At 46.8% G+C, this 23,899-nt stretch overlaps 2 protein-coding genes across 3 annotated transcripts in view; one reads left to right on the top strand and one right to left on the bottom strand.

The window, feature by feature from the left end:
- PREP (prolyl endopeptidase) overlaps positions 1-15,542 on the bottom strand; it is a 212,627-nt gene extending 197,085 nt beyond the window's left edge. The window contains exons 1-2 of one of the 2 annotated variants that reach the window (XM_075340082.1): positions 15,362-15,542; positions 5,119-5,193 (exon numbers count right to left, since the gene is read on the bottom strand). In XM_075340082.1, coding sequence (XP_075196197.1) covers positions 5,119-5,193; positions 15,362-15,415 — 129 coding nt within the window. In that variant the 5' untranslated portion in view covers positions 15,416-15,542. Of the gene's footprint in view, positions 1-5,118; positions 5,194-15,217; positions 15,288-15,361 lie in introns of those variants that run through there. The other variant, XM_075340083.1, reaches the window with a different exon arrangement.
- A 1,995-nt stretch (positions 15,543-17,537) lies between these two features.
- Positions 17,538-19,986, top strand: LOC142295271 (uncharacterized). Its single transcript, XM_075338380.1, has 6 exons — positions 17,538-17,819; positions 17,895-17,972; positions 18,053-18,130; positions 18,228-18,441; positions 18,522-18,678; positions 18,808-19,986. The coding sequence occupies exons 1-6, from the start codon at positions 17,778-17,780 to the stop codon at positions 19,949-19,951; spliced, it is 1,713 nt and encodes a 570-aa protein (XP_075194495.1). The 5' UTR covers positions 17,538-17,777; the 3' UTR covers positions 19,952-19,986.
- Positions 19,987-23,899: the final 3,913 nt, after the last annotated feature.

Raw genomic sequence — 23,899 nt, 5'->3', positions numbered from 1 at the left:
CTGCAACTATGGATCTAGCCGCCAGTCTGGAGATTGGAGGATCCACCTAGGGACACTGAGTCCAGCCCTTGACCACGTCAGGGGGGGAAGGGATAACGTGTATCCTTAAGGCGCTTGGAAAAACGCTTATCTGGACAAACTCGGTGTTTCTGGACTGCCTCTCTGAAGTCGGAGTGATCCAGAAACATACTCGCTGTACGCTTGGGGAACCTGAAACGGAACTTCTCCTGCTGAGAAGCTGACTCCTCTGCTGGAGGAGCTGAGGGAGAAATATCCAACATCTTATTTATGGACGCAATAAGATCATTCACTATGGCGTCCCCATCAGGAGTATCAAGGTTGAGAGCGGCCTCAGGATCAGAATCCTGATCAGCTACCTCCGCTTCATCATACAGAGAGTCATCTCTCTGAGACCCTGAACAATGTGATGAGGTCGAGGGGATTTCCAAGCGAGCTCGCTTAGGCGGTCTGGGACTGCGGTCCGTGTCAGAGACCTCACCCTGGGATCTATGAGACACCCCGGGGGGACATTGTTGTTCCAACTGAGGGGAACTAGGGGGCAGTGATTCCACAGTGCCCATGGTCTGAGATACCGGTCTGGACTGCAAAGCTTCTAGTATTTTAGCCATAGTCTCAGAAAGTCTGTCAGTAAAAACTGCAAACTCCGTCCCTGTCACCTGGACAGTGTTAGCTGGTTGTTCCCCCTGGGCCCCCCTTAGCAGAGGCTCCGGCTGAGTAAGTGCCACAGGGGCCGAGCAGTGCACACAATGAGGGTCAGTGGAACCTGCCGGTAGCGAGGTTGTACATGCGGCGCAGGCAGCATAGTAAGCCTGTGTTTTGGCACCCCTGCTTCTTGTGGGCGCCATATTGTTGTCTCCTTTGAGCAACACAACAGGGTATATAGCCAGAAATCAACTGTGCACCATACAGTGTAAAGTATAGCCTGTAAACATATAAACTATAATCACACTTCTGCACAAGTGGGGCCAGCACCTCAGGTGCTGCTTACCGCCCGCTTAAGGCGGTTGTGTGGCCACCAGAATCCCTGCCTGGGTCCCCCAGAGTTTGTCTCCCCTCTGCAGCGTCCTAGGAGCTGACAGGAATGGCTGCCGGCGTCCTGAGGAGAGGAGGGAGCCGTGGGCGTGACCCAGAAAGTGCGGGAGCTGGTGCCTCACTGTGCACAGTGAGGGGGGTGGAGTATGCAAAGCATGCTCCAGCCCTCAGTGCTGCCGTGCTGTACAGCGTCCCGCCCTTCCCCTGACTGGCAGGGCTGGGGGCGGGAAGAAAAAGAGACTAGGCCCAAAAGCCGGGGACTCGAGTTATAAGAGCGGCCGCCGTATAAGCGCGGCCGGCGCAGAGTCCCCGGCGCACTAACAGTCCCAGCCGCGCCTCAGTAAAAACAATGGCAGCGGCGGTTAGCGCGGTAGTCCCCATACACAAACACACTCAGCGACGCTGCAGTGTATAATGGCACAAACGCGGTCAGCGCCGCGGTCCCCGGTGCACTAGCACACCCAGCAATGCTGGAGTGTTGCTGTGCGCGGTCCCCACGGGGACACAGAGTACCTTAAAGTAGCAGGGCCATGTCCCTGAACGATACCCGGCTCCTATCCAGCAGGCTCCTCAGGAGTTGTGGATGAAGCACGGTCTCAGTGCCTGGAGACCGATAGGATCCCACTTCACCCAGAGCCCTAAGGGGGATGGGGAAGGAAAACAGCATGTGGGCTCCAGCCTCCGTACCCGCAATGGATACCTTAACAACACCGCCGACAAGAGTGGGGTGAGAAGGGAGCATGCTGGGGGCCCTATATGGGCCCACTTTTCTTCCATCCGACATAGTCAGCAGCTGCTGCTGACTAATCTGTGGAGCTGTGCGTGCATGTCTGCCTCCTTCGCACAAAGCAAAAAAACTGAGGAGCCCGTGGGAGCACGGGGGGTGTATAGGCAGAAGGGGAGGGGCTTTACACTTTTAGTGTAATACTTTGTGCGGCCTCCGGAGGCATAGCCTATACACCCAATTGTCTGGGTCTCCCAATGGAGCGACAAAGAAAATTCAAGAAAGGGAAACAGAACAGCAAGGAGTATCCAAGATGGATTTACATGCGCTTCCAATGGGTTCCTTTTTATGATTTTTATCCAATAGTCACCCATTATTATAATCCACGTGGCAACCGAATTTATACTTTAGCAATTAGAAAATTATACAAGGTCAAATACACTTTCCTATGTAACTTTCGCTTCTGCCTATTTTTAATAACCAGCACAGGTAAAGTAAAGAACTGGGGGCTGCAACCCTCAGCTGTCAGCTTTACCTTGGCTGGTTGTCAAAAATAGAGGGGATCCCATGGCGTTTTTTAAAATTGATTAAAAAAAAAAACCATTGTGCAGTCCCCCCCTCCCCCCCCCGATTTTTTAAAGACAGCTAGTTTAACAGCCTATGGAGCTCCATTCTAAGAATAGGGCTCCATAGGTCACTCCCAGTCAGTGGTAGGTAAGGAATTTCTCAGGAGCGTGAGAAATTCTGGGCTGTCGCCGATCGGCAGTGACCTACAGAGCCTCCTTTCAGAACATTCTAAAAAAAAAAAAAAGCTCCATTGGATTCGATGGGAGTCATGGGACATTAAACAATTGGATTAAAGGGTGGGGGAGTCTTTATTCAATAACTGGATTACGTTGGAACTTAGAGGATTTTTTTATCCAATAAATTGGTGAATGCGGGAGTGTGGGGGAGTGTTTATTCAAATAAACTATTTTTTTCCCGGAGGGGTGTGTTTTTTTTTTTATCTCTACACTTGCCAGGTTAGTAACGGGGGGTGTCTGATAGATGCCTAGCCACTGGGCTTCATACCAGCTGTCAAGGATTGCCACCCCAGGCAAAGGGGCAGAATTGGCACATTCAATGGGTGTGCCACTTCTGTGGCGGCTGCTTGTTTTGGCTGGAAAGGGACAAATAACCATGAGCCTTCCCAACGCAGTAATACCAGCCCCCAGCTGTCTGCTTTGCCTTGGCTAGTTATCAAAAATAAGGGGGACCTAATGCGTTTTTTGAAATTTATTTATTTAACTCATTTAAGAAACAGCGTGGGATCCCCTCTATTTTTGATACCCTGCCAAGGTAAAACTGACAGCTGAGGATTGCAGCCTGCAGTGGTCTGTTTTACCTGTGTTGGTTATTAAAAATAGGTGGTGCACCATGTCATTTTTTAAAAAAATGTATTCCTTATCCACATTTGTTTGCAGGGCAATTGTCACCATTTTGCAGTCACCTAGCCCTTACTACAACCATTTTTTCATCCAATTACAGCACAAAAGTTCAGGTCTCCATTGACTTATAAAATCTTCATTAAATACAGTGCATCAGCAGTTTTTAACTCTCTTAGATAGTCATACTAATTGCCTGAATAAGAAAAAAAATAATTTCAATCCACCAAGCACCATGATGCCAGTTGTCCACAGGGAATAACCTCACTGTGAAGTGTCCTGACCTCCTTACTCCCTGGCAATTGTACTTTCACATTGGGTTTGACACAGGAGAGAGCTTCTCGTATCAGCATTTGACCAGTGATGTGTATGAAGGTGACTTGATGACTGTTTCACTTTAATAGCCAAGTCAGCCCTCTTTGCCACAACCGATCAGTAGACAGAAGGGAATTGGCTCACCATTTAAAATGATTCACGATAGGAGAAAAAACAAGTGGCACTCACCATCCAAACAACTCCTTTTCATTTCCGTATCGTTAAAACACAAAAGTAGAAGGAGGCGGGATGCATTATGAGCAATGGCTATTTCTCGTTAACTCCACTTAAAATGGGACCCGTTGAAGTGTGGTCATACGAAAAACATCCATTATCCATAACATATCACACCTCTTCTGTCTTTTAATGATATGGAAATAAAACGTTTTATGGATGGTGAGTGCCACTTGTTTTTTCTCCTATCATAAATGTTTAAAGACTTTATCAGGTTGGTCACAACGTGATCTAATTGTAAGAGTGTATGTCCAGTGTACTGATTTAGGTTTCCAGGTGGTGCCAAATGTTTTGTTATTTTTTATTTGTACCATTCAACATGAGCCAGTCTGCTAGCCCATTATTAACATATTCACTTTGGTCAATGGGAAAGAACTTCATCCTGTGTTCTTGAAGAATGTGCCCAGAAAGATTGTTCGCCGTCAAAGAGGTGTGAGTTAGTGATGAGTGAGCACTACCATGCTCGGGTGCTCGGTACTCTTAACGATCAGTCGGTTGCTCAGACAGGCTCAACTCGTGTACAGAGCATAACGAACGTCAATGGGAAACTTAAACATTTTTCGGAAGATCTTCTGGAACAAAATATCTTGAATTCCCCATAGACTTCCATTAAATTCAGTACATGAGTTGAGCACGTCCAAGCGTCCGACTGCTCGTCACCACTACTGAGCACTGTAATGTTTACTCATCACTAGTGTGAGTTAATTAAACATTTTTAGAGAAAGTCTGTCCTTTTAGAGGTCTTGAGCACAGATTGAATATTGGGTGAGTTTTTACCTCAGTATTTCTAAGCCAAAACAAGGAGTGGAACAATCAGAGGAAAAGTATAATAGAAATATGTGAAAGAAAAAAGAAAAAACAAAACATATAATGTCAGCTCACTTCCTAAGTTCAGGTCCAGGTTCCGTATCCCCAGTTCGGACACCTTGGAATCAGATTTATTCACTTCATTAAAAATCGCTAGGTCATCAGACATAAGGACATAAAGACATGTGGGAAGACCAAAACCAACGCGTTTTGACATAAGCCTTAATCATGGCGTTGGTTTTAATTCCCCTTCCTTCCCCAATGTTTTGATGTCCTTACGTCTGACTACCTGGCAAATTTAAGGAAGCTAATAAATTTGAACTATGACATACGTCTATTTGTCCCGGTTTCTCCAGCACTGGAATATCTTTGTCCAATTGAAACACGGGCACCACTTCTGCAGTTTTCACCCACTCCTAGTTTTGGCTTTCAAATACTGAGGTAAAATACTAACCATTCAACATGGCCTAATAATTTATCCTTAAGCAGGACAACCCCTCAGACCTGTGTACAATTTATATGGTGCAAACACCTTTCAGGGGTATGAAGTAAAGGAATTACCTTTGTCTGCTCACTGTCTGGATCTTCCAGCCACCTGTATGGATCAGATACTTTAATTCCATGATAGTCATCTATCTGCAACACACACAAGGTCAGTATTAATACAAATGTCTAACATTGTAAAAAATAGGTACAAACATGTTGTAATAACCTAAACTAACAGAATAAAAATATGTGCACACGATCAGTGTCTGCAGCGTTTTGGATGCATGTTTTCGCTGAGGTCCAAGACGCTGCGTTGTACAGTACAAGCACAGTAGAGGGAACTTATAGAAATCTTGTGCTCACTGTGCTTCTTTTCTGGGCAGTGTAAAATAACCTGTGGAACAGCTTTCTGAGCCACAGCGTGTCACTTTATGCTTGCAGAGACGCGTGTTCTTGGTCAGAAAACAAAGCGAAAATCCGCTGATCCCAGAATTCTGATCTTGGGCACGTACGTTGGGTTCTCCTGCAGAAGACACTCGTGTCTCCGCAAGACTAATGACACTGTGTACAGAATGAAGTGTCTTGATCATGTGCACATACCCGAATGTTCAGTCCACATATGGACAAACGCAAATAAATATCAAAGTCAAGGTTGCAATGAGACTTCTGTTGTTTGATATGGGTAAAGCAGATGCATCAAGCCTTTATTTCATAGTTAGAAAGTCTGTAAAAGCTTCATGCAGTTCTTGTTTAATGAATCAATAAAAACTCCTATGCAATTTTGACTTTAACGTGCTTATTGGGGAGACATATTTTTTAACAGATGTGGAAAAAAATTATCACACCAATAATCATGCTGCTGTGTTATTCACTGACACAAGGCAGCAGTGCATGCGACCGCTACAATCAGTCACTGGGGTCAGCAATAATGCTGGTAAAGACTGCTGAACCCAGTGATTGCCTGCAGTGGTCACATAAGCTGTAGTCATTACATCACCACTGCAAACTGTCAAAGACTGGGGGGTAGAGAGACTGCACTGGACGCAGGGAGCGTCAGCTTTTGTGGGATTTTTATGTCTGCAAGCAAGTGCTGATATAAACACACACCCAGGCAAACCTTTTAAAACAGTTAAGCTTCGGCGTATTTGGTGTGAAAAGATATATTTTCATGTGATGCATATGCTGCAGATTTTTTCCACTGAATGCTGACATAACCTAATGGCATCCGCCTTTGTCATTGCTATTTGTGGCCTATAACAATGATGCTGTGGTAACCACGAACACAGAAGTATTACCAATCTAGTGAGAAAGCCTGCATACGTGGGCACAATGTATTACCAGACGGAGATGCCCGTATTGTCCAATATTACACACCAGCGGGTTTTTGCAAAAAAAAAAAAATGCATTATCAGCTAGTCCGCCACAACTAGGGGATCTGACAGGCTTTTTTATACAGCCTTCTAGACGGAACCTAATGGACTGGAAACCAATTCAGGTCATGTCTAAAACTAATGAAACATGAAATCAGTCTAAGGCTGTGTGCACACGTTGCGTTTTTTACCGCGGAAACGCTGCGTTTAGAACCGCAGCGTTTCAGTGGCAAATTGCATGCGTTCAGCTTTCCCAGCATGGGAAAGCTGAAAAATCAGTGCACATGCTGCGTTTCTAAACGCAGCGTTTTGGATGCCAAAAATCGGTGCGGAAAGAAAAGCAGCATGTCACTTCTTTTGTGTGTTGTGGCTGTGTTCTCTCCCCCATTGAAATCAATGATGTGGGGTCAGAACGCAGCTACACCGCATGGAGCTGCTTTTTTGTTGCGGTCCGCGGGCTTTGTCGGCACGCCAGAACGCAGGCATTTATCTGGAAGTGAGGTCAAGAGGCTTCCTGTTCACCTCACTTCCTGGCAAAGCCCCCGGTGTCGCCAAAGTGCCCTCCCCGACCCCCCTCCCGAAAATCCAACATGGCCGCGCGCACAGTAGCGCACCGGCCGCCCTGCTCCTATGTTATCTGTCGCATGTGCCTTGAGACATGCGACAGAAAAATGCACCCAGGCCCTGCCCGTTCACCCCAATTCCCCCCGGTGTCATACATACCTGTCCGGTCGCAGCGCTGATCCCCTGCGGCCCCCTCCTCCTTCACAGCAGACGCCGGCCGGTCACATGAGCAGAGCAGCTGACAGCCAGCACAGTGTTCAGAGAGCTGTGCTGGCTGCTCGGCACTCTGCAGCTGTGACCCGGGGAGAGTGGGTGCAGATTTTTGCACCCACTCTCCTCAAATGGAGGGTCTGCCCTCCTAGAAAATGGGGGATACGTTCCCTGAACGTGCCCCCATATTCTAGAAGGTCCAGAGCCGACGTGGGACATCCAAATGGATTTCTGCGGACCCATTTTTTTTATTAAATTGGAGAACAAGGGAATGATTTGGGGAGTGTTTTTTCTAATAAAAAATTTTTTGTTGTCTTTTTTTGCTTTTGTTTACTGTCAATTAGTTATGTCGGGTGTCTGATAGACGCCGTGACATCACTAATTGCTGGGCTTGATGCCAGGTGACATTACACATCTGGTATCAACCCCATTTATTACCCCGTTAGCCAACGCACCAGGGCGCGGGATGAGTTGGGGCGAAGCGCCAGGATTGGCGCATCTAATGGATGCGCCACTTCTGGGGCGGCTGTGGCCTGCTATTTTTAGGCTGGGAAGAGTCCAATAACCATGGCTCTTCCCACCCTGAGAATACCAGACCTCAGCTGTCAGCTTCACCTTGGCTGGTGATCTAATTTGGGGGGACCCCATGTTATTTTTTTTTTATTATTTTTATTTATAAATAAAAAAAAAAAACCTGGGGAGCCCTCCAAATTGATCACCAGACAAGATGAAGCTGCCAGCTGTGGTTTGCAGGCTACAGCTGTCTGCTTTACCCTGACTGGCTATCAAAAATAGGGGGGACCCCACGCCATTTTTTTCATTTCTTTTTTTTATTGGATAAATACTAAGATAGGCACCCTTTAGTGCCACATGAAAGGTACTAAAGGTGCCAGCTTAGAATATGCAGGCGGGGGTGGGACGTTCTATATATTTGACATCCCTTCATCCATTGACGCTTTTTAGGCTGTGTGCCCACAATCAGGGTTTGCAGCGTTATGGGCGCTGAGTGTTTTCCCTGCGTCCATAACGCTGCGTTGTGCAGTAGAAGCACAGTGGAAGGATTTTTGGAGATCCCATGCCCACTGTGCTTCTTTTCTCCACAGCATAAACTGACCGGTAGCGTGGCTTCCCGAGCCTCAGCATGTCAATTTATGCTGCGGAGACGAGAGTGTTCTCTGCAGGTAGCATAGAGCTCCACAGCAGCCTGAACCCAAATCGTGGGCATGGGCAGCTGCAGGAAGGCTGACACTGTGTACTAGACGCCGTGTCGCTGGATCATGGCCACATAGCCTTAGGCCCCTTTCACCCGTCAGTGATTCTGGTACGTTTGTGCTTTTTTTTAAACGTACCAGGATCACTGACATACGCAGACCCATTATAATGAATGGGTCTGCTCACACATCAGTGATTTTTCACTGCACGTGTCTCCATGCGGCGTACCCGCGTGTGCGTGATTGCCGCACGGAGACATGTCCATTTTTTTCTGGCATCACTGATGTTCCACGGACCACGCAGTGGTGTGATCCGTGAAACACGTGCCAGAAAAAAACGTGCTTTTAAAATAAAAATCATTTTAACTCACCCGGCGTCCAGCGATGTCCTCTGCAGCCCGTGCAGCTTGCTGCTTCTGAGCCGGCTCATTATTGTCGCGCATATTCATGATGCACGACACAGCCGACCCGGAAGCAGCTGCTGCGGGGGTCAGCGCCGGCCGGATGCTGCACCGCGGGAGCGATCAGCACCATGGAGAGTGGGAGCGGGTGCAGGTGAGTTAATCTCTAAGTGCAATCACGGGCCACGGAGAACGGAGCCCGGATTGGACTTAGACAACCCATGTGTGCCGTGATTCACGGCACACGGAGGGACATGTGCGTGTTTTACACGCCAGTGAAAAACGTCAGTGTTTTTCACTGACGTGTGAAACGGGCCTAAAAGTGAGAATATTGTTGCTACAGCAACATTTTGGGTGAAGTAGCTGTGGATTCAAAATGCTTAATATACTCCTGAATAAAATCCTTGATGGGTGCAGATTCCAAAATGGGGTCACTTGTGGGGGTTTTCTGACGTATAGGTACCTAAGGGGCTTGGTGCGCGAAGTTTATTTCAACTTTTCCAAAATTCAAATGGTGCTCCTTCCATTCCAAGCCCTCCCATTTATCCAAACAGAATGTGGAGAAGGAAATGACATCACAGGTTTTTTTTTCCAAAGGTCTGTGTTCAACCAACTTTATTAACACTGACAAGTCTTAAAAAACGCACCTAAAAAAACGCATGAAAAACGCATGAAAAACGCATGCGTTTTCGATGCGTTGTTTCTCAAAAAGCATTGTTTACAATTCTCCCCTCTGCCAGAGGGTGCGTTTTTTTCCGCACGGAAAAAAAAGCAACGTGTGCACATAGCCTAAGGCCACGTGCACACGTTGAGTATATTGTGAGTTTTTACCTCAGTATTTGTAAGAAAAAAACAGGAGTGGGTACAAATACAGAAGTGATGCCCATGTTTCTATTATACTTTTCCTTTGATTGTTCCACTCCTGGTTTTGGCTTACAAATACTGAGGTAAAAAGCTCAAATTCGCAATCAGTGCACATGGCCTTACAAACACTGAGGTAAAATATTGACCAAATACTCAACATCTGCATGAAGCCTTAAGGGTGCTTTCACACATCCGGATTTTTGCTCTGCGGCACAATACGGCGTTCTGCAGAAAAACCGCCACCGGCTTTTGTAACGCCGGTGGCGGGTTTTTTTGCACAGACTTACATTAGTGCCGCATTGTGCCGCAGGGGCTTGCGTTCGGTCCGATTTTGGCCGCATGCGGCAGATTTAGCTGATGCGGCGGCCGGATCGAACGTCCCCTGCAACGTTTTTTGCTCCGGAAAAAAACACCGCTGCGGCGCATTTTTCAATGCATACCTATGGAGGCCGGATGCGGCGCGATGCAGAAAAAAACGCATCCGGTCGCCGCATGCGGTTTTTTCCACTGCGCATGCTCAGTAGCATGCCGCAACCGGAAAAAAACGGACGGGCCGCATGTAAAAACTTATGCAAAGGATGCGGTGTTTTCGCCGCATCCGTTGCATAGTTTTCACAGCCGGATTGAGCCGCAGGGCTCAAACCGGATGTGTGAAAGTAGCCTAAGGCCCTGTCACACACAGATAAATCTGAGGCAGATCTGTGGTTGCAGTGAAATTGTGGACAATCAGTGCCAGATTTGTGGCTGTGTACAAATGGAACAATATGTCCATGATTTCACTGCAACCACAGATCTGCCAAAGATTTATCTCTGTGTGTGATAGGGCCTTTAGGCTGTGAGCGCACATTGCATGCATTTACGACGCATAATGCACTGCAGCGTAAATGCATGCGTCCTACGTCCCCAGCATAATCTATGAAGATTGTACATGATACGTGCGCACAATGCTTTTATGAATGCAGCGATTTGGATGCTAAAATTTTGAACCAAATCTGTGCGTTCATAAAATAAGCATGTCAATTTGTACGCTTTGAATGCAGCTCCCACTCTGTCTATGGTGGGGGCAGCATCCCGAGCGCAGGAAATCGGCTTTTTTATACAAAAAAAACTGCATCCATTATGCAGCGTTTCTGCAGCGATTTGAAGCCCACATGTGCTGTCAAATCGCTGCAGAATATTCTGCACTCACGTGCGCATGAGCCCTTGGGGTTCGTTCTCACATGGCAGATATTCTGATTGGACTTAAAATCTGCACTATATTACAGCATCAACAAAATGGAGTTACTAATTTTAACCACAGATTGTGGGAACAAAATCTGTACAGAAATCAATGTACAGAGTAGATTATAATCTGCAGCAAAACTGGTGTTAATCTGTAGAAAAATCTCCAGGTAAGGCCAGAATCACACTTGCTAGTGCCTCGCGCGAGTCTCTCATTGAATCACCCGGCATGGCCGCACACTATGCATACAGGAGCGTCTGAGCTGCATAGAGATACATGCAACCGACCTGCTCCTGTCAGGGGAGTGTGCGGCCAAGCCGGGTTCTACCATGAGAGACTCGCGCGAGGCACTAGCAAGTGTGATTCTGGCCTAATGGATTGTTTGACTGAATTTATGCGGCATCTGGATGTGACCACCTAGAGTATGTTGCGGATCAGGGAACGACCAAAAACCACTGACAAAAACCACGTGTGAACAAAATTTCACCAATGAAGAGTGATTCCTGACTAGTCCTCTGATTGAAAAACGGAGGTTTTGACTGCCGGAAAAAAAATTATGAACCTCATGTGCGCACAGTGCATTTTAAGAAGCAGGTCCGCTACAAAAAGACTTTTTAAAAAATCTCTCAGAAAACACTTGAAGGACTCTTCCTATTCATTTTCATGATAAAACCACTATGCTGTTCTTATGAGGAGTTTGGAGAGGGGTTTTTTTCTGCTTCAGGTTTTGAAAAATGCCTGGCGAGTAAAAGCGAGTACAAGTCATCGCTCTGAAGGGTCTCCTGATGGAAGCCACTGCAAAATAGACACTGCCTAATCGAAAGGCTGGAACAAAAACACTAAGAAAAAACGCTTTAAAAACTGTTGTTGAAATTAAAAATTGCTCCAATCACTCCCCAAAGAAGAAGCGTTTCCTGAAGCCATTTCCAATAGAAAACTAGTTAGTTTTGATAACCTGAAAAAACTTCATGCAGCTGTGCCCTCATTGTAGAGCTGGCACAGTGTACGAACATCTGTGCGGATGCCAGGACATTCCCCGGAGCAGCTGTCAGACTAACCCTGACCATAACACATCCATAGGGAGAGTGGCTGTGCACCGTGGGCTAAGGCTCTATCAAAATTGGCATCTCTGCCATTTACATCACCATCCACACTGGCATCACGGCCATCTGCATACATCACCATCCACACTGGCATCACGGCCATCTGCATACATCACCATCCACACTGGCATCACGGCCATCTGCATACATCACCATCCACACTGGCATCATGGCCATCTGCATACATCACCATCCACACTGGCATCATGGCCATCTGCATACATCACCATCCACACTGGCATCACGGCCATCTGCATACATCACCATCCACACTGGCATCACGGCTATCTGCATACATCACCATCCACACTGGCATCACGGCTATCTGCATACATCACCATCCACACTGGCATCACGGCCATCTGCATACATCACCATCCACACTGGCATCACGGCCATCTGCATACATCACCATCCACACTGGCATCATGGCCATCTGCATACATCACCATCCACACTGGCATCACGGCTATCTGCATACATCACCATCCACACTGGCATCACGGCCATCTGCATACATCACCATCCACACTGGCATCATGGCCATCTGCATACATCACCATCCACACTGGCATCACGGCCATCTGCATACATCACCATCCACACTGGCATCACGGCCATCTGCATACATCACCATCCACACTGGCATCACGGCCATCTGCATACATCACCATCCACACTGGCATCATGGCCATCTGCATACATCACCATCCACACTGGCATCACGGCCATCTGCATACATCACCATCCACACTGGCATCACGGCCATCTTCATACATCACCATCCACACTGGCATCACGGCCATCTGCATACATCACCATCCACACTGGCATCACGGCCATCTGCATACATCACCATCCACACTGGCATCATGGCCATCTGCATACATCACCATCCACACTGGCATCACGGCCATCTGCATACATCACCATCCACACTGGCATCATGGCCATCTGCATACATCACCATCCACACTGGCATCACGGCTATCTGCATACATCACCATCCACACTGGCATCACGGCTATCTGCATACATCACCATCCACACTGGCATCACGGCCATCTGCATACATCACCATCCACACTGGCATCACGGCCATCTGCATACATCACCATCCACACTGGCATCACGGCCATCTGCATACATCACCATCCACACTGGCATCACGGCCATCTGCATACATCACCATCCACACTGGCATCACGGCCATCTGCATACATCACCATCCACACTGGCATCACGGCCATCTGCATACATCACCATCCACACTGGCATCACGGCCATCTGCATACATCACCATCCACACTGGCATCACGGCCATCTGCATACATCACCATCCACACTGGCATCACGGCCATCTGCATACATCACCATCCACACTGGCATCACGGCCATCTGCATACATCACCATCCACACTGGCATCATGGCCATCTGCATACATCACCATCCACACTGGCATCACGGCCATCTGCATACATCACCATCCACACTGGCATCACGGCCATCTTCATACATCACCATCCACACTGGCATCACGGCCATCTGCATACATCACCATCCACACTGGCATCACGGCCATCTGCATACATCACCATCCACACTGGCATCATGGCCATCTGCATACATCACCATCCACACTGGCATCACGGCCATCTGCATACATCACCATCCACACTGGCATCATGGCCATCTGCATACATCACCATCCACACTGGCATCACGGCTATCTGCATACATCACCATCCACACTGGCATCACGGCTATCTGCATACATCACCATCCACACTGGCATCACGGCCATCTGCATACATCACCATCCACACTGGCATCACGGCCATCTGCATACATCACCATCCACACTGGCATCATGGCCATCTGCATACATCACCATCCACACTGGCATCACAGCCAGCTACATACATACATCACCATCCACACTGGCATCACGGCCATCTGCATACATCACCATCCACACTGGCATCACGGCCATCTTCATACATCACCATCCACACTGGCATCATGGCCATCTGCATACATCACCATCCACACTGGCATCACGGCCATCTGCATACATCACCATCCACACTGGCATCATGGCCATCTGCATACATCACCATCCACACTGGCATCACGGCTATCTGCATACATCACCATCCACACTGGCATCACGGCTATCTGCATACATCACCATCCACACTGGCATCACGGCCATCTGCATACATCACCATCCACACTGGCATCACGGCCATCTGCATACATCACCATCCACACTGGCATCATGGCCATCTGCATACATCACCATCCACACTGGCATCACAGCCAGCTACATACATACATCACCATCCACACTGGCATCACGGCCATCTGCATACATCACCATCCACACTGGCATCACGGCCATCTTCATACATCACCATCCACACTGGCATCACGGCCATCTGCATACATCACCATCCACACTGGCATCACGGCCATCTGCATACATCACCATCCACACTGGCATCATGGCCATCTGCATACATCACCATCCACACTGGCATCACGGCCATCTGCATACATCACCATCCACACTGGCATCATGGCCATCTGCATACATCACCATCCACACTGGCATCACGGCTATCTGCATACATCACCATCCACACTGGCATCACGGCTATCTGCATACATCACCATCCACACTGGCATCACGGCCATCTGCATACATCACCATCCACACTGGCATCACGGCCATCTGCATACATCACCATCCACACTGGCATCATGGCCATCTGCATACATCACCATCCACACTGGCATCACAGCCAGCTACATACATACATCACCATCCACACTGGCATCACAGCTACCTACATACATACATCACCATCCACACTGGCATCACAGCCAGCTACATACATACATCACCATCCACACTGGCATCACAGCTACCTACATACATACATCACCATCCACACTGGCATCACTGCCACCTGCATACATTACCATCCACACTGGCATCACTGCCACCTGCACACATCACCATCCACACTGGCATCACTGCCACCTGCACACATCACCATCCACACTGGCATCACTGCCACCTGCACACATCACCATCCACACTGGCATCACTGCCACCTGCACACATCACCTGCATACATTACCATCCACACTGGCATCATGGCTATATCACTATCCACATTGGCATGACGGCCATCTGCATATATCACCATCCACACTGACCTCATGGCCATCTGCACACTAGTCCACCCCATGCCACTTCCAGCCCATCCATAGTGACAGGACACTGGAGCTACACGGAAGTGAGCGCGCACTTCCCGGCACTGTGCAGCCCCGCTCCCCGGACACGTGCCGCTCTGCACTCACTGCACTCTCATCGCGGGACACTTCCGGGTAGGTGAAGGTCTGAGGCGGCTGCATCTTCTCTCCAGGGACGAGGATCACACAAAGACGGCGCTACTACACACAAGCCCGGGGAAGATGTCAGTCTGGAGCCGGCGCCTCCTCTCGGCCTGTCTGGGAAGAGCTGTAGTCGCATCATAATGACGAAGAGACATTCATCACGGCTACCGACCGGCCGTCATCAGAGAGGGCCGGCAGGGGGGTGAGAGGGGCGGCGTGCAGGGGAGCCGGCTGTGTGCTCCCCAAAGCCAGACCCGCCGCGTCCACACAGCTTACATATTACTTACTGTGTGGATGGATATACTGTATATTTACATGTGGTTATAAAGTGAACAAGTACTTGAAATGTGCATGTATATATATATATGTGTGTGTGTATAAATAGATATATATATATGTGTGTGTGTGTATAAATAGATATATATATATATGTGTGTGTGTGTGTGTGTATAAATAGATATATATATATGTGTGTGTGTGTGTATACACTGGAGATCACATTAGAGACCAATGTATGACCAATTGCTTTTTTCACAAGTAATGTTATCTACATTGATCAACATTTGCAGGGTTTTTTTTGTTAGGCTACTTTCACACATCAGTTTTTTGCCATCAGGTTCAATCCGGAAAAAAACGGGTAAAACGGATCCGGTACCGCATCCGGTTTTTCACCATAGACTTGCATTGTTGCCGGATTGTACCGGATGGCTTTGCGTTGCATCCGTTTTTTTCCGGATGCGGCAAAATAATTGAATGCGGCGGCCGGATAGAACGTATCATGTAACGTTTTTTGTCCCCTTAAAAAAACCGCATTCTGCCGGATCCGGCGCAATACGGCATTGTATACAATGGGTGTCTATGCATGCCGGATCCGGCGCAATGCGGTTTAAACCGGATGCGGTGACCGCATCCGGTTTGTTAAACAGAGCATGCGCAAATTTTTTTTTTTCCTCATCACAAAACTTATAAAAGGATCCAGCACATTCTACACACTTCCTGCCGGCTCCTGACTTCAACTTCTGCTGTCCTCCAGTCCAGTGCTCCAGGGAAGAGGTAATGTCCACAGTACTGTCCACAGATCACTGCTGTGAGCTGCGTACATGTACTTAGACATTTTTTTTTCTTTTTTTGCAGGTGCAGTGTTGCGGTACATTTCTGGGCAGCCTGTTGCTGGGTCCTTTTATCTTCCGTGGCAGTGCAAGAGTGTTCCTGAGGTAATGTCCACAGTACTGTCCACAGATCACTGCTGTGAGCTGCGTACATGTACTTAGACATTTTTTTTTCTTTTTTTGCAGGTGCAGTGTTGCGGTACATTTCTGGGCAGCCTGTTGCTGGGTCCTTTTATCTTCCGTGGCAGTGCAAGAGTGTTCCTGAGGTAATGTCCACAGTACTGTCCACAGATCACTGCTGTGAGCTGCGTACATGTACTTAGACATTTTTTTTTTCTTTTTTTGCAGGTGCAGTGTTGCGGTACATTTCTGGGCAGCCTGTTGCTGGGTCCTTTTATCTTCCGTGGCAGTGCAAGAGTGTTCCTGAGGTAATGTCCACAGTACTGTCCACAGATCACTGCTGTGAGCTGCGTACATGTACTTAGACATTTTTTTTTCTTTTTTTGCAGGTGCAGTGTTGCGGTACATTTCTGGGCAGCCTGTTGCTGGGTCCTTTTATCTTCCGTGGCAGTGCAAGAGTGTTCCTGAGGTAATGTCCACAGTACTGTCCACAGATCACTGCTGTGAGCTGCGTACATGTACTTAGACATTTTTTTTTCTTTTTTTGCAGGTGCAGTGTTGCGGTACATTTCTGGGCAGCCTGTTGCTGGGTCCTTTTATCTTCCGTGGCAGTGCAAGAGTGTTCCTGAGGTAATGTCCACAGTACTGTCCACAGATCACTGCTGTGAGCTGCGTACATGTACTTAGACATTTTTTTTTCTTTTTTTGCAGGTGCAGTGTTGCGGTACATTTCTGGGCAGCCTGTTGCTGGGTCCTTTTATCTTCCGTGGCAGTGCAAGAGTGTTCCTGAGGTAATGTCCACAGTACTGTCCACAGATCACTGCTGTGAGCTGCGTACATGTACTTAGACATTTTTTTTTCTTTTTTTGCAGGTGCAGTGTTGCGGTACATTTCTGGGCAGCCTGTTGCTGGGTCCTTTTATCTTCCGTGGCAGTGCAAGAGTGTTCCTGAGGTAATGTCCACAGTACTGTCCACAGATCACTGCTGTGAGCTGCGTACATGTACTTAGACATTTTTTTTTTCTTTTTTTGCAGGTGCAGTGTTGCGGTACATTTCTGGGCAGCCTGTTGCTGGGTCCTTTTATCTTCCGTGGCAGTGCAAGAGTGTTCCTGAGGTTGAGGTCCTGTTGTGCGTGGCCTGTAATCAAAAAAATGTCGTCTTCTGGTAGCCCGCCCTTCGGTTCACAAACTGAGGTATTTTTTTTTTTTTGTTTTTTTTTTAAAAAATACAAAAAAAAACATTTTTTTAAATCAACGACATTTACACAGGTGGCCGAAACATCACAGGAGATGCTGCCAGAAGAGGACGGAAGTGGTGGAGAAAGACACGGAGCGGGCGATCATAGTGTAAGTTTCATACAGGAATTGTTTACCACAGCACACCAAACATATAAGTAAATAATTTTTTTTTGTTTTCTTCACTAAAGGCTTCAACTTCTAGGGCTCATGATAGAGCTCCCCCAAGACCGTCCCAGGGTCGTCGTCGAGGTGGCGGTGGTCATAGTGTAAGGTTTTTTTTTTTTTTTATTTTTTTTTTTTTTCATGTCAGTGTGAATTTTTGTCTATTTTTTTTTTTAATTTCTTTTTTCTTTCTTTGAACAGGCATCCCAGCGTGCTCCCGATTCTGACGGTGAGGAGGCCGGATTTATCAACATCGACCTCCTCATCGATGAAGTTAGAGAGAGGGAGCCGCTGTGGAACATGGCTGACCGCCGCCACGCTGATTCGATCGTAACCCGTCGACTCTGGGACGAGGTATGCCACGCAGCGGTAGAAGGTTGGGGGGAGCTCAATTCTCGTGGCCAGAAGAAACAGCGTAAGTATTCACAGTTCAGTAGGTTATGCTGCATGATGTAATGTGTTGTATAATAACCACTTTCTGCTTTCCACTTTCAGGTGACAAACTTCAGAAGCGGTGGCGGTCTATCAGGGATCGCTTCAAAAAGGAGTTAAATCAAGAGATGCAGGCCCCGAGTGGATCCGGAGGACGCAGATCGAAGTACCGTTACTTTAGAGCGTTGTCGTTCCTCCGGACAACTATGGTGTGCAGAAGGTAAATATTCCACACAATATGTACAAAGTATAATATTTTATGTCTGTTTTTTTTTGCTTTTTTTTTTTAGTCAGGGCCAATGTATAGCAATTAAATTAATTATTGTTTTGTTTTTCCTCTTTTTAACAGCACCGTCTGCAGCACTCAGGAGCCTGCATCGAACCCGACAGGAGCGATCCCTTTACAGTCCGCCACTGGTGAACACACGCACAGACCCCACCCATCTGAACCTTCCCTTCCATCTACATCTGTCCCATCCACCTGCGCTGGAGCTTCCCGTGAGACTTCATTACCTGAAGCTGCTGGTGATGAGATAGCTTTTCCCCTACCCCACCCCTCTGACACTGCTGCCCTCAGTAGAACACCTTTGGGTTCTGGGCGTCAGCGTCATAGGGGTCAGGAAAAGAGCTATGCGCCAGAGTTCTTGCATCTAAATGCAGCCTTCCAGAACGCCATTCAATTATTATCCGAACAAAATCGTGCCTCTTTTAGCTTCCTAAATGCAAATATGGAAAAAAATACACACGAATTGTGCACGCGTCTGGACAGGCTGCATTTAGATGCAAGTAAATCTCCCAATCATTGTTTTTTTCAAGCCGTACTAGAGCGCATGGAAAAGCTATCTCTTGACCATCAGATGCATGTAATGCAAGCCACACGGAAGGCTCTGGGGCAGGTTGACTCCCAACCACCTCCACCCACCCCTACAAGACCACCTGCCCCCCCTCCAGCCATTGTCCCTACTCCCCCTGCTGCCCAGTACCAGCCTGCTGCCCAGTACCAGCCTGCTGCCCAGTACCAGCCTGCAGCCCAGTACCAGCCTGCAGCCCAGTACCAGCCTGCTGCCCAGTACCAGCCTGCTGCCCAGTACCAGCCTGATGGCCAGTACCAGCCTGCGGCCCAGTACCAGCCTGCGGCCCAGTACCAGCCTGCGGGCCAGTACCAGCTCCCAACCACATCTGCCCCTACACTTCCTACCCACTACCACATCTCGCCTTCCACAACCATCATGACCCCAACTCAAACCACTAATTCACCCGCCACCTCTTCTGTCTCCCAATCCCTCCACTCCACCCCTCAATCCTTACCAAATCCCATCCCATCTCCTGGTTTCCCTCTTGGTTTCTCTACCACACCTTCATCTTCTGTTACTTCCCCACCACCACCACCAACACCACTTTCCACCCTCAATACTCCAACTGTGCGTGTGTTCCCACCTGTCAGTCCCTCCAGTACTATCTCCACCCCAAGCCCAAGATTTACAAATTTATAATTTATTTATCTATGTAATAAAAAATAAAAGTTTTTGGTTGAAAAGTATTTATTTGTTCTTGTTTTTTTTGGTGTGAATATTATTTAGCAAGTTAAGTTAATAATAAGGTAATACAAAAACATAACATGTTGTAATTTGACGGGGTAAAAATTACAAATTTTTAAAGCGAGTGAAAGATTAAAATTAACAAGGTTAACAAGATATTATTTAATTTATTTATAATTATTTTTATTTGTTATAAAACTGAAGAAAAATCTTACACCATTTGATCTTGCCAATCTACTCTACCTTCTGGGGACACAAAATAGTTAGCATATATGTCACGGATTGTTGAACAGGCAACACTACTCCTAAATCCAGGACTGGTGTAGTCTGACAAAGAGGTGGATTCCAAACTCTGGTCATCCAACGACAAAGGTTCCTTTGTTAAAACAAAATTGTGCAGTACCACACATGCTTTCACAATTTCATCAACAGTTTCAATGTTTAAATTAATGGCTGTTAACAAGACTCGCCATTTGCTGGTTAGTATCCCAAAGGAGCATTCCACCATTCTTCTGGCTCTGGATAATCTGTAATTATATATTTTTTGTGTTTGCGTCAATCCACGGCTTGCATATGGCTTCAATAGATGTTGGGATAGTTGAAAGGCTTCGTCGGCCACAAAAACAAAGGGCATTGGGGGCTCACATGTGCCAGGAAGAGGTCTTGCAGGAGGGAAATCAAAAGTATTCCCATAGATTCGCCGCCCCATTGGGGACATTTTGAAGACCTGAGAGTCATTGGATCTCCCATATGCGCCAATGTCCACTGAGATGAATTTGTATTCCGCATCCGTTATTGCCATTAGGACAATTGAAAAATACTTTTTATAATTGTAGTATTCTGACCCCGAAGCAGCAGGTTTCACAATTCTGATATGTTTGCCGTCCACTGAGCCAAGGCAATTTGGAAACTGACAAATGTTATAGTATTGTTCAGCAATTGCAAGCCATCTTTCCCTGGTGGGCTGGGGGATGAAATCCTCATGGAGGCAATCCCACAAGGCTTGGCAAGTGTCTCTAATGATTCCCGAGATGGTGGAAATTCCTAGTCGAAACTGGTAGTGGAGGGATGAAAGCGACTCTCCAGTTGCAAGGAATCTGTAAAGGAAAGACAATAATTATAAAAAAATAATAGCAAACACATTACAGTTAAAAGTCAATTTACAGGAGGATACAATTTAAAAAAAAAAAAACTTACCTAAGCGTAACCAGCAAACGCTCCTCGGGTGTTATAGAGAACCGGCTGTAGGTGTCCGTTTTACGGATGTTGTCCGCAACAAGGCCAAGGAGGACGTCAAAATTATTCACTGCCATCCGGACATAGCTTGTGAATTTTTCATGGTTTCCACGGAGCTCCAGGTATAGGGTTGAAAACACCCCACGTGTCAGTCTCTGGGCAGTCAGGGGATGGATCCAAAAGCGTCGATGTCGCTGACGCCTCAGTCGCTGTCGCTCCTTTTCTCTGACGATGATAGCCAAGCGATTTGCCTCAAATATAAAATCTGCAGCGATCTTTGTGTAATTTGCAAGAATAGCATCCATGGTTTCTGCTTGTCTCTGTCTTCATTCTGTAATATATGCTTCAAAATACTGTATATATACTATATGTTCCCAATAGCCAATCAGAATACGGAACTCGTTAATTGTTTGTTTAGTGTTTAAAAAACGGATCCGTTAAAAAACGGACATAACGGATGCAAAACGGATGCAAACCGGACCCACCGGATCCGTTTTTTAACGGATCCGTCCTAAACGGATCCGAAAAAAACCGGATCCGGTGGGTCCGGTTGGCTCCGGTTTGCACAACAAAAACGGAAACGTTGGATACGGCAAAAAAAAGGACTGTGCCTGAATACAGAAAACTGATGTGTGAAAGTAGCCTTAGTGGTACACCATGCCTCAGAACAGTGTTTTACAAAAGATCCAAAGTTTATTAAAATAAAACCTCTATTTTGCCCAAAATGTGATGATCATAATTGGAGAACAATAATGACTGTAGCACACAAAGATTATAAGTAAATTCTGAAGGTAACAACAGTCACCAATCAGTAGGAAGTGGACAGTCATGGCCAAAAGTTTTGAGAATGACACCAAAATTATATTTTCACATGATCTGTTTCCCTCTGGTTTTTAGATGTTTACATCACATACAGAAATATAATTGCAATCATATTATGAGTACCAAAAGGTTATATTGACAGAATGAGTTAATGCAGCAAGTCAATATTTGCAGTGTTGACCCTTCTTCTTCAGGACCTCTGCAATTCTCCCTGGCATGCTCTCAATCAACTTCTGGACCAAATCCTGACTGATAGCTGTCCATTCTTGCATAAGCAATGCTTGCATTTTGCCAGAATTTGTTGGTTTTTGTTTGTCCACCCGTCTCTTGATGATTGCCCACAAGTTCTCAATGGGATTAAGATCTGGGGAGTTTCCAGGCCATGGACCCAAAATCTCTATGTTTTGTTCCATGAGCCATTTAGTGATCACCTTTGCTTTATGGCAAGGTGCTCCATCATGCTGGAAAAGGCATTGTTGGGCGCCAAACTGCTCTTGGACAGTTGGAAGAAGTTGCTCTTGGAGGACATTCTGGTACCATTCTTTGTTCATGGCTGTGTTTTTAGGCAAGACTGTGAGTGAGCCGATTCCCTTGGCTAAGAAGCAACCCCACACATGAATCGTTTCAGGATACTTAACAGTTGGCATGAGACAAGACTGGTGGTAGCGCTCACCTCTTCTTCTCCTAATAAGCTGTTTTCCAGATGTCCCAAACAATCGAAAAGGGGATTCATCTGAGAAAATGACTTTACCCCAGTCCTCAGCAGTCCACTCCCTGTACCTTTTGCAGAATATCAGTCAGTCCCTGATGTTTTTTCTGGAGAGAAGTGGCTTCTTTGCTGCCCTCCTTGAAACCAGGCCTTGCTCAAGCAGTCTCCGCCTCACAGTGCGTGCAGAAGCACTCACACCAGCCTGCTGCCATTGCTGAGCTAGCTCGGCACTGCTGGTAGTCCGATCCCGCAGCTGAAACAGTTTTAAGATACGGTCCTGGCGTTTGCTGGTCGTTCTTGGGCGCCCTGGAGCCTTTTTGGCAACAATGGAAGCTCTCTCCTTGAAGTTCTTGATGATGCGATAGATTGTTGACTGAGGTGCAATTTTTGTAGCTGTGATACTCTTCCCTGTTAGGCCATTTTTGTGCAGAGCAATGATGGCTGCACGTGTTTCTTTAGAAATAACCATGGTTAACTGAAGAGAAACAATGATACCAAGCACCAGCCTCATTTTAAAGTGTCCAGTGGTGTCATTCTTACTTAATCATGACTGATCGCCAGCCCTGTCCTCATCAACACCGACACCTGTGTTAATGGAACAATCACTAAAACAATGTTAGCTGCTCCTTTTAAGACAGGAATGCAATGATGTTGAAATGTGTTTGGGGGTTAAAGTTCATTTCCTTAGCCAATATTGACTTTGCAAGTAATTGCTGTTAAGCTGATCACTCGTTATGACATTCTGGAGTATATGCAAATTACCATTAGAAAACTTAAGCAGTAGACTTTGTAAAAATTAATATTTGTAGCATTCTCAAAACTTTTGGCCATAACTGTACAGGCCTTTGCTTTGAATGACTTCAGCACATCTGCAGCCACAGGATATCACTAGTCTCTCACACTGCTCTGGTGTGATTTTGATCCACTCTTCTTCCAGTCACTTCCATAGTGCTTAGACTGTTGTGGGTTTCTTGGCCAAAACTTTGTCACCAAGGATTTTCCAGAGGTTTTCTATTGGGTTTAGATCAGGACTCTCCGTTTTCTGTTTCAAGAAACAGGAGGCATTGTTCTGCATGAAAATTGCTGGCTGATTGAGTGATGAACGCAAGTAAGGAACCACGTGTTGTTGAAGAAGG

The sequence above is a fragment of the Anomaloglossus baeobatrachus genome, chromosome 3 (assembly GCF_048569485.1).
Source record: "Anomaloglossus baeobatrachus isolate aAnoBae1 chromosome 3, aAnoBae1.hap1, whole genome shotgun sequence".
Lineage (NCBI taxonomy): Eukaryota > Metazoa > Chordata > Amphibia > Anura > Aromobatidae > Anomaloglossus > Anomaloglossus baeobatrachus.
Note: the sequence above shows the minus strand (reverse complement) of the source record. Positions and strands in the feature narration are given on the sequence as shown.

What these genes read in the sequence shown, in the direction of transcription:
- LOC142295271 (XM_075338380.1), top strand. Translation starts at nt 17,778, where the DNA reads ATGTCGTCTTCTGGTAGCCCGCCCTTCGGTTCACAAACTGAG. An exon ending in TCGTGGCCAGAAGAAACAGC is followed by an intron (nt 18,442 to 18,521) that starts GTAAGTATTCAC and finishes TTCCACTTTCAG; the next exon opens with GTGACAAACTTCAGAAGCGG. An exon ending in ACAACTATGGTGTGCAGAAG is followed by an intron (nt 18,679 to 18,807) that starts GTAAATATTCCA and finishes TCTTTTTAACAG; the next exon opens with CACCGTCTGCAGCACTCAGG.